The following is a 10,329-nucleotide window of genomic DNA, read 5'->3' on the forward strand; positions in this document are numbered from 1 at the left end:
AGACATTTTCTTGACTAAATTTAGAAAAATTGATTAATTGAGACCTTAGCATGGAGAACCTTCACCATTGTGCGGAAACTATTTCTATTAATGTGTGAAGTGACTGGCAGTCATGAAAAGGATAAAATAAATGTAATGTATGGGCACCATGATTTTGGCCCTCTTGTGTAGAATACACTGGGAGTAAATTCCAAAGCTGGGGAAGTCATGAGAAAGTTGCAACCAACCTGAGGACTGTGACGAGGAAAAGATAGGAGTGGCATAGAATAGAGAAAGACTGGCTGTTTAGAGATGAATGGCCCTGTGAATGGAAGAGAACGAGGCTTGCTTGGGTTTGCTTGCATTTATGGAACATGACTATCACATAGGACAGTGAAGAGTAAAGCTGGCAGTTGGTATTAGTTGCATCAATGCAAGCTCCCATTTGCTTAGGGTCTTGTTGTACCCGGAGCCTCAGGCAGCTTTGGGCCACAGCAGTTTACCGTTAAAACCTTTTTCAACGCAGGACTACTCAGCATTAGTGAAGTTAAATGAATAGAGACTGTAGCATAGATGATAGTTTCGCAGGTCCAGAACCAGGAATTCTCATGCGTTAGGCTGTATTTAGTGGAGATGATTATGGTCAAAAAGTAAGAGGTGAAGAAGATGAGGAAGAAGGCAAGAAACCTCAGGGCAGTGGCATGAGCTTTCATGCTGGAGTTGCTGTGGCCAGTGTCATGATGACGTATCTGCCTCAAGTGTTGGCACAATGAGGCTATGAGCAAGATGGTGGAGGTCAGGAAGAGGAGGAAAGGAATGAGAAACATTGCCAGAAGCTGATATATGTAATTTTTCTCCAGGAATGTCCTAAGTGTCTCATTCTCTGTGTTGTTTCCAGGTAATTGAATCATGGAGATTAACTGACTCTTGATGAAGACATCTCTAAAGGCTGAAACAATGATGGTCACACAGGAAATCATCAGAGAGCCCAGCAACAGCTGGGAACCAACCTCAAAATTCTCCACCTCAGCCAGAGGAAGATGTTGTAGGTGAAGGAAGAGACTTTGACACAGTAGACGACAGCAAGCAAGCTGTATTAGTATTAGTAAATGCAAGAGTATTAGTAAATTCCCAGATGATTGCTATGTACCGAAGGTCAGCGTCAGGGTTGATATAGGAGCAAAAGTTGTGCAGCACTGATGACCACTGTAGACAGAAGCGGCAGACGCCCAGGCTGATGAGAATCATGTCCACAGGTGACAGCCTTTTGACCTGCACCCACTCTCTGCTCAGCACCGCAACAATTATGCTGCTCTGCACAATTATTGTCAAGGACTGGAGCAGATAGATGGTCATGAAGAAAACAGTGAGTTGGTTGGGTATCATTCTTCCACTGCAAAGTATCTTCCTGCACACAGACCCAGAATCTCTGCAATAATTTCTAAGTAGAAAATACATTCCTGGCCTCACTATTGTCTGATGCAAGAAAATACCTCTCTATGGATGCAAATTTTCCCCTACCTCAATTTTGATTTTGCATGTTCCTACCTGCAGAATTTGCTTATGCTTCGCTTGCTGGTTTGTTATCAGACCCGGGATGCAGGGAAATGTTATTTGAATGTGGATTTTTGCTCTTGAGGTTATTTGATTATTCCCATAAATGCAATGCCTGTTTCTTAACCATGCCATTGATTCCTCTTTATGTCTGTGAGGTGTCTTGTCTTTAACTTATTTCCCCATCTCCTTTAAATGATAGCTTCATTTTTTTAACCTACAATTTGAACTGCAGGGAAGAGAAATCCTTCACTGTTCCTTCACGTACTGGGTGATATATCTATTTTGCTAACCGAGTGCTGAAATCATGACAACTTCAGAATCCCTGTCTCCCCAGCTTCCACAGGAGCTGTGGGTAGATGCAGCAACCAAAGTATGAGTGTCAATAAAATAATAATAAAGAAAAGTCCTTACTCTGAGATTCTACTCACAAAATTCCTTGAACCCCAGACCTTTAAGTATCACCCTCCAATACAGACCACTTCATAGCTGCATGTCAAATTCTTCAACTCAAGAAACCACCGCACAGACCCCATTGCATTCCCTACGTCGAGGTGTGGCACCTTTGCTGTTGATCTTCCAGTTCAAAAGAGTTGACCTTTTTATATCTTTGAGGGTTATTCTTATCCCATTAATATCACTGCTTTGATTTGTTTTCTCCTTACATAGCTAAGCTCTTTCTGTTCCTGCTCACACTGCTCAAAATAAAGGAGTAAACAATTTTTAAAAATTAAGCCCATTGCATAGGAAGGCCTAGTAGCTTTGCTCACTTTTTTTTTTAATTTATTATCTTTGTGCTTCTTTTTCTCTGACTAGACTGTGGAGTCAAATCGATCACTGATGATATTAACATAAAATGCCATGGACTCTGGTGTAATCTGGTTTTGTAAAATTGCACTCTTCTGGAAAGTGCCCATTAGATATTTCTGGAAGAATCTGTGGGCTCACAAGGAAGTCCGATGCCAGTGGATGAAGGATGATCTGATCTGTTTGGCACCTGCTGAAGCGTCTGCACCTGCCAGCTGCTTCCTTCTCCAGCAGCATAGCATGGCCTTTGCTGCACCATCCCTGTCACGTGCTCATGCTGCTCTAAGCCCATCCTAGACCCTGAGCCTGAGCTAAGCAGCCAGTGGTCTGTGGTGAAGACCTGTGTTCACACTCTGAGCTGTTTGAGGCAACTTGTCCTTCTAGCCTTTGTAATCTCAGCAGAGGAAAATTGGGTTTGTAGTTGCCCAAACAACTACAATAGCACCTTCCTGAAGACAAGTGTTTTTCTATCTCGATTCTGGAACCACATTCTTGAGTAGCCAGTGTTGCTTGTGTGGAAGTGACACTTGTTGTGTGGTAGATTGTAACATAAAGCTGAGAATTAAAAGGCTTAGAGGCAAGAGGATCCCTACAAGGCGGGAACTTGTGGATCTGTAGACTTCAAGTGCTGTTTTGGACAATGGACAAACTACACATTACTTCTAAATATCTAGAAATTAATTCATAGCTATCTAGGTAGGATAGAGAATAAATGCAAGAAATTAATTCAGAAAAACTATACCGGATAGACACCAAATATTAAATTAGTGACTTTAAAAATGAGAGGAGAATTCTAGTAATTGTTACTTGGTGAGATAAACAAAGTGCGTCATTGGCTCTAGGTGTGATAAGCATCAGGCTTGTGCTTATCACCCATGGACTTTAATTATTGAAGGAAGGGAAAACAGAAGTAATCTAGCATAAAGGTTAGAATTTGCCGGGGTCCAACCCCAGCGGGTCCAGGGGTCCCCAAAGGTGTGGACGGAGTCGGCGAAGAAGGAATGACACGGAGACAGCATTCAGTTGATCAGCAGCCTAGCCAGGATCTCCAGCCAAGTTCTGGTCTAGATCTCCAGAGAGGTTCTGCTTCAGATCTCCAGCCAGGTTCAGTCATCAGGTTCTAGTCAGGTTCTCTTGCCATGTTCTATAGTCAGGTTCAGTCCAGGATCTATTGGCATGCTCTCGCCAGCGAAGTTCTTCTGTCTCTAGAGAACGTTCTGTGTAGGTTCTGTGCCTAGGCTCTGTCTCTCTTGGTCCTGTCTTCCAAGCCCTGTGTCCTTAGTTCTGTGTTCTGAGTTCTGTGTTCTAAGTTCTGAGTGTTTCTGTCTTGTTACAACTGTATTTATACCAGTTGATTCAATCCTATCAATCTCTATTACAAAGGTTAGGGCGTTTCTTATCTCCATTCCAGGGAGAAAAGATTATGTAGTTTAAGCATGATTGTTCGTAGTTAAAGGGATTAATTACCCGCCTGGCACTTAGTTGAGGGGTTTTATTCCCTCCCTAACTTCAGGGGAAAATCCCTACCTGGGGATTCAACCTTTCTCGGAGAGGTGACCTTGGTTAAAACACAGCCCCAAGAAGGTGAGCAAACATATTAAGAACCGTATGCCATATATGCCAGGTCCCTTGAAACAGCAAGGATGAACTGGCTCCCGGCAAGAATTCTTAAACATAAAACAAGAAACCACCGAACTCATGATGCAAAGGTAAACCATATCTTTAAAATATTACACTTGGCCGTATCCAGGTGGTTCAGTTGGTTGGTCATCATCCAATACAACAAAGTGTTGTTGGTTCAATTCCTGGTCAGGACACACACCTAGGTTGCAAGACTGATCCCCAGTCTGGGCGCATAGGGGTGGTAAGTGATCAGTGTTTTTCTCTCTATCCCTCTCCCTTCCTCTCTTGCCACAACCCTAGCAATGGGGTTCAGGATCTGAAGGAGGTGCCAATGTAGAAATGAAAATACTATACAAGAAATATGAATTTAGAAGGCATTGGGGGCCAGGTAGAGACCTTTTTATTGAAGAGGCACATGGACTTCTGGGATGGTTCACTATTTATTTACTTGAATATACATTTGCCCTTTTGCAATGCATACAGGCATATCAAAGGTAAAGTTTGGTAAATAGGGAAAGGATTATCAGGTTATGGAATTGCCTTGAGCCACCACAATTTAACAGACATGAATTGGAAGAATTAATATTGCTAAAATGCCCATATTACCCAAAGCCATCTATAGATTCAATGCAATCCCTACCAAAATTCGTTATTTTCCTATTCTCACCTTGTGGAGCTCTCTCTCCCTCTCTCTCTCTCTCTCTCTCTCTCTCTCTCTCTCTCTCTCTCTCACACACACACACACACAACACACACACACACACACACACACACACACACAAATATTATTCAGCCCTGACAAAGAAGGGAATAAATACTATCATTAGCAACAATATGATTTTATGCTAATTGAAGTACATCAGACAGAGAATGACAAATACTGTATGATATTGCTTAGATTGGAATATTAAAAAGCCAAACTTGTACAAACAGAGTAGAATGCTGGTCACTATGGCCTGGAGCATGGGGAAATTTGGAATATATTGGTCAAAGGGTACAAAGTTGCAGTTAAGAAGATAAGTAGGCTCTGGGAATTAAATGCACAGCACTGTGATTATAGTTAACAATACTATATTATACACTTGAAAATTGCTAAGTGACTATATCTCTTAAAATATCTTTATTGTTGAAAGTATTACAGATGTTCCCATTTTCCACCTTTTGACCTCTTCTAGCGCACCCCTGCCCTCTACCTCAACCCAACCTTTTAGCAGCCTACTAAACATTCTAAGAAGTGTCTGGGAAGATAACTCAATGCTGATATCTATCTTTTATTTCTCCTCAGTCCCACATCATCTAGTTATGATTTTGTTCCACAGACATCACCGCATCCACCAGGTTCCATCCCACCTTCTACTATAGTTCAACCACTGGTGCTTGGGAGATGCCAAGGCTGCACGGCGAGCTGCTGCGAAGTGGGAAAATAGGCTTTACTCCCCTTTCTGCGCAATGGTAAAGATGCTGCTGAGATGTGCCAATTGGCACAGTGTCTTTGGTTACAGTGGTCTTTCCATTTGTGCTTATATTTCACACCCTCAGTTTCAAATATTAACTCAAGCGATGACTTGACTGGGAGACAAATCAGAGTGATAGACCCAAGACCAGATCACAAATTTCCACTCCAGGGCCTACGTGTTCCCGTCATAGCCAAGCTTGAAATACTTGCATTCTTTTACCCATAGGATGGTTTTCCCTCTGTATGTGTTTCAGTCTTCTAATGGCAGATGCAGAAGTTCAGTTTCCAGATATGCTCAATACTTATATGAAAGGAGAATAAAAATTATATACTTAACTTCTGGCACCAGGAAGCCTTAAGAGATGAAGCTGTCTTAAGGAAAAACACCCTTATTATTTATTAACTAGAGGCCCGGTGCACAAAAATCTGTGCACTCGGCAGGGGGGTGGGTCCCTCAGCCCGGCCTGTGCCCTCTCGCAGTCTGGGACCCCTCGGGAGATAACAACCTGCTGGCTTAGGCCTGCTCCCAGGTGGCAGAGGGCAGGCCCAATCCCTAGGTGCAGCTCCTGGTCGGGCTCAGAGCAGGGCCGATTGGGGAGTTGGGGCGCCGCCCCCTGTCATGCACAGAGCAGGGCAGATAGGGAGGTTGCGATGCCACCCTCAGTTACGCTCAGGGTAGGGCTGATTGGGGGTTTGGGGCACCACCCCCTGTCACACTCAAGGCAGGGTCGATGGGGATGTTGTGGCTCAACCCCCTGTCATGCACAGAGCAGGGCCCATCAGGGGGGTTGGGGCTCCATACCCTGTCATGCACAGAGCAGGGCCCAACAGGGGGGTTGGGGCGCTCCCCCCTGTCACACACAGAGCAGGGCCCATCAGGGGGTTGAGGAGCTCCCCCCGTCACTCACAGAGTAGGGCTGATTGGGGAGTTGGGGCACCGCCCCCTGTCACACTCAGGGCAGGGCGGATCAGGGAGGTTGGGGTGCCGCACTCTATCACCCACAGAGCAGGGCCAATCAGGTGGTTGGGGTGCTGCCACTCTCACACTCAGGGCAGGGCCGATAGGGAGGTTATGGCTCTACCCCGTCACACACAGAGCAGGGCCCGTGGGGGGGGGGAGTTGGGGTGCCACACCCTGTCACACACAGAGCTGCAGGGCGATCAGGGGGTTTGGTCACTGCCCCCTGTCACGCTGATCCCGGTGCCGGGAAGCCTCTCGGCTCCGCTGATCCCTGTGCTGGCAGGCATATTACCCTTTTACTATATAGGATACAGGCCTGGTGCATGGGTGGGGTTGGCTGGTTTGCCTTGAAGGGTGTCCTGGATCAGGGTGGGTGTCCCCACTGGGGTGCCTGGCCAGCCTGGGTGAGGAGATGATGGCTGTTTGCAGCTGGTCACACACCCTTCAGGGTGGGGGTCCCCACTGGGGTGCCTGGCCATCCTGGGTGAGGGGATGATGGCTGTTTGCAGCTGGTCACACACCCTTCAGGGTGGGGGTCCCCACTGGGGTGCCTGGCCAGTCTGGGTGAGGGGCTGAGGGCTGTTTTCAGGCCGACTGAAGCTCCCAACTGCTCCTTTTTTTCTTTTTTTTTATTCTGGGCCAGCTTTAGCTCTGGCTCCAGCTCTGAGGCTTCTGCTGCTGAAAGAAGGTATCTGGTTTGTTTGGGTTCTATAATCGAAACTCTGTATCAACTCCAGCTCTGAGATCCCGCGCTTGCTGAAAGCAGGTTTCTGCGGTTTTATTTAGCTTCTATATTTGTTACAATGTTTCTTAAACTGCAGGCTCAGAGGCCGGCAAAGCGGGGGGGGAATGTTGGTTTCCTCCGTCACTGAAGCAAGCAAGCCTCATGTTAGTTTCAAGCTGCCTGGCTGCCAGCCGCCATCTTGGCTGACAGTTAATTTGCATATCTCACTGATTAGCCAATGGGAAGGGTAGCGGTCATACGCCAATTACCATGTTTCTCTTTTATTAGATAGGATGCCTGAAGCAGATGGCAGCTGAGACCCAAAAGCCTGGGAGTTGGCTGTGTCCAAGATACTTTGTTGCTAGTAGGTGAGGGTGAAGAGGACAGAAATGATGAGAGAGATGCCATGGGGAGATAGTGAGACAGAGTCCTAAAGAAAAGGGGTTTGAGATAACCTGAAGGGAAAGGGGATTAGGGAAGCAGAAAAGAACTTATAAAGAACAGAAAAGTCCCATAGGTGGTTTACAATTGATTATTATATGGTTCCTATGTTCTTGTCAATTTGGGAGGGTTTTGAACTGTTGCAGAGGAAGAAATAGAAGAGTATAGAGAGTTTAAGTCAATATCACTCAGATTTTATGATGTAAGAAGAGTTCCTAGATGACATCTGGGTTAAATATGGAAGAAAACCAGCTAAGTCTCAATCTGGGAATCTTTCCAGATAATTTATTCCTAATTGTAGTACAATTGAGAGGCAAGAATCCTGATCCTGCCAATGGAAACCATATGCAATTGAGGCAGTTAAGTTGACCATATTTGGAGATGTTCTAGGAAGAATCGAGATTGGGTATGTAGTTTGCTATTCTGGGGAGAATGTAATGTCTTGCCAAATGAAAATGAAAGAAGAGTTAAGTTTTGACTTTAGTTTTAAAGGAATAAAGTCACATTGTGTGGAAGAGAAACAAATAAGAAAAGTTATGCCATTTGGATAAAGGCCCAGAAAGAACAGAGAGAAAGGAAGATGGCCAGACATTTTCCTGTCTAAATTTAGAAAAATTGATTAATTGAGACCTTAGCATGGAGAACCTTCAGGGTGTAGGCAATAAATTATTGTGGGGAAGCTATTTGTATTAATGTGTGAAGCAATTGGTATTCATGAAAAGGATAAAAAAATGTAATGTATGCAGACCATAATTTTGGCTCTCTTGTGTAGAATACACTGAAAGTAAAACTCCACAGATAGAGAAGACTGAGGAGAGATGGGGAAGTCATGAGAAAGTTGCGACCAACCTCCGGACTGTGAAGAGGAAAAGATCGGAGTGGCATAGAATAGAGAAAGACTGGTTCCATTCGGTCTGTGAATGGAAGAGAACGAGGCTTGCTTGGGTTTGCTTGCATTTAGGGAACAGTACTATTACATAGGATTGTGAAGAGTAAAGCTGGCAGTTGGTATTAGTTGCATCAATGCAAGATCCCATTTGATTAGGTTCTTGTTGTACCTGGAGCCTCAGGCAGCTTTGGGCCACAGCAGCTTACCTTTAAAACCTTTTTCAATGTAGGGCTACTCAGCATTAGTGAAGTTAAATGAATAGAGACCGTAGCATAGATGATAGTTTCGCTGGCCCAGAACCAGTAACTCTTATGCCTGAAGTAATATGTAGTGGAGATGATTATGGTAAAAAAGTAAGAGGTGAAGAAGATGAGGAAGAAGGCAAGAAACCTCAGGGCAGTGGCATGAGCTTTCATGCTGGAGTTGCTGTGGCCAGTGTCATGATGTCTTTTCTGCCTCAAGTGTTGGCACAATGAGGCTATGAGCAAGATGGTGGAGATCAGGAACAGGAGGAAAGGAATGAACAATGTTGCCAGAAGCTGATGTCCATAATTTTTCTCCAGGAATGTCCTAAGTGTCTCAGTCTCTGTGTTGTTTCCAGGCCATTGCCTCATGGATATTAACTGACTCTTGAAGAAGACAACTCTAAGAGCTGAAACAATGATTGTCACACAGGATACCATCACAGAGCCCAGCAACAGCTGGGGAACCAGCCTCAAAATTCTCCACCTCAGCCAGAGGAAGATGGCGTAGGTGAAGGAAGAGACTTTGACACAGTAGATGACAGCTAGCAAGCTGGTTAACCAGAATGCAAGAGTATTTGTAAATTCCCAGATGATTGCAATGTACCAAAGGTCATCGTCAGGGTTGAAATAATAGCAAAAATTGTACAGCATTGATGTCCCCTGTAGACAGAAGCGGCAGACGCTCAGGCTGATGAGAATCATGTCCACAAGTGACAGCCTTTTGACCTGCACCCACTCTCTGCTCAGCACCACAACAATTATGCTGCTCTGCACAATTATTGTCAAGGACACGAGCAGATAGATGGTCATGAAGAAAACAGTGAGTTGGTTGGGTATCATTCTTCCACTGCAAAGTATCTTCCTGCACACAGACCCAGAGTCTCTGCAACAATATCCAAGTAGAAAATACATTCCTGGCCTCACTATTGTCTCATGCAAGAAAATACCTCTCTACGGGTGCAAATTTTCCCTAGTTCAATTTTGATTTTGCATGTTCCTATCTGCAGAATTTGCTTATGCTTCACTTGCTGGTTTGTTATCAGACCTGGGATGCAGGGAAATGTTATTTGAATGTGGATTTTTGCTTGCGAGGTTATTTGATTATTCACATAAATGAAATGCCTGTTTCTTAACCATGCCATTGATTCCTCTTTATCTCTGTGAGGTGTCTTGTCTTTAACTTATTTCCCCATCTCTTTTAAATGATAGACTCATTTTTCTAACCTACAATTTGAACCACGGGAAAGACAAATCCTTCACTGTTCCTTCATGTCCTGGGTGGTATATCTATTTTGCTTACTGAGTGCTGTAATCATGACAACTTCTGAATCCCTGTCTCCCCAGCTTCCATAGGAGCTGTGTGTCGATGCAGCAACCAAAGTATGAGTGTGAATAAAAAAAATAATAAAGAAAAGTCCTTACTCTGAGATTCTACCCACAAAATTGCTGGAACCCCAGACCTTCATGTATCACACTCCAATACAGACCACTTCATAGCTGCCTGTCAAATTCTTCAACTCAAGAAATCACTACACGGGGACAAGATGGCGGCAGAATAGGCAGCAATGTCCCAGGGCTTGTCCCGGGAACAAATGGAGTGAGCAGCTGAAACTAATAACACCCACCCTGAATTGGTGAAGTATACTCAGC

The 10,329-nt window shown here is 44.5% G+C and overlaps 1 protein-coding gene and 1 pseudogene across 1 annotated transcript; both read right to left on the bottom strand.

Annotated features, from left to right (window-relative positions):
• Positions 1 to 428: 428 nt before the first annotated feature.
• On the bottom strand, positions 429 to 1,365 carry LOC132211270 (taste receptor type 2 member 16-like; annotated as a pseudogene).
• A 7,221-nt stretch (positions 1,366 to 8,586) lies between these two features.
• On the bottom strand, positions 8,587 to 9,519 carry LOC132211271 (taste receptor type 2 member 16-like). Its single transcript, XM_059656033.1, has one exon. The coding sequence runs from the start codon at positions 9,517 to 9,519 to the stop codon at positions 8,587 to 8,589; it is 933 nt and encodes a 310-aa protein (XP_059512016.1).
• Between the last annotated feature and the right edge of the window lie 810 nt (positions 9,520 to 10,329).

The sequence above is a fragment of the Myotis daubentonii genome, chromosome 10 (genome assembly GCF_963259705.1).
Source record: "Myotis daubentonii chromosome 10, mMyoDau2.1, whole genome shotgun sequence".
NCBI classification, from domain to species: domain Eukaryota; kingdom Metazoa; phylum Chordata; class Mammalia; order Chiroptera; family Vespertilionidae; genus Myotis; species Myotis daubentonii.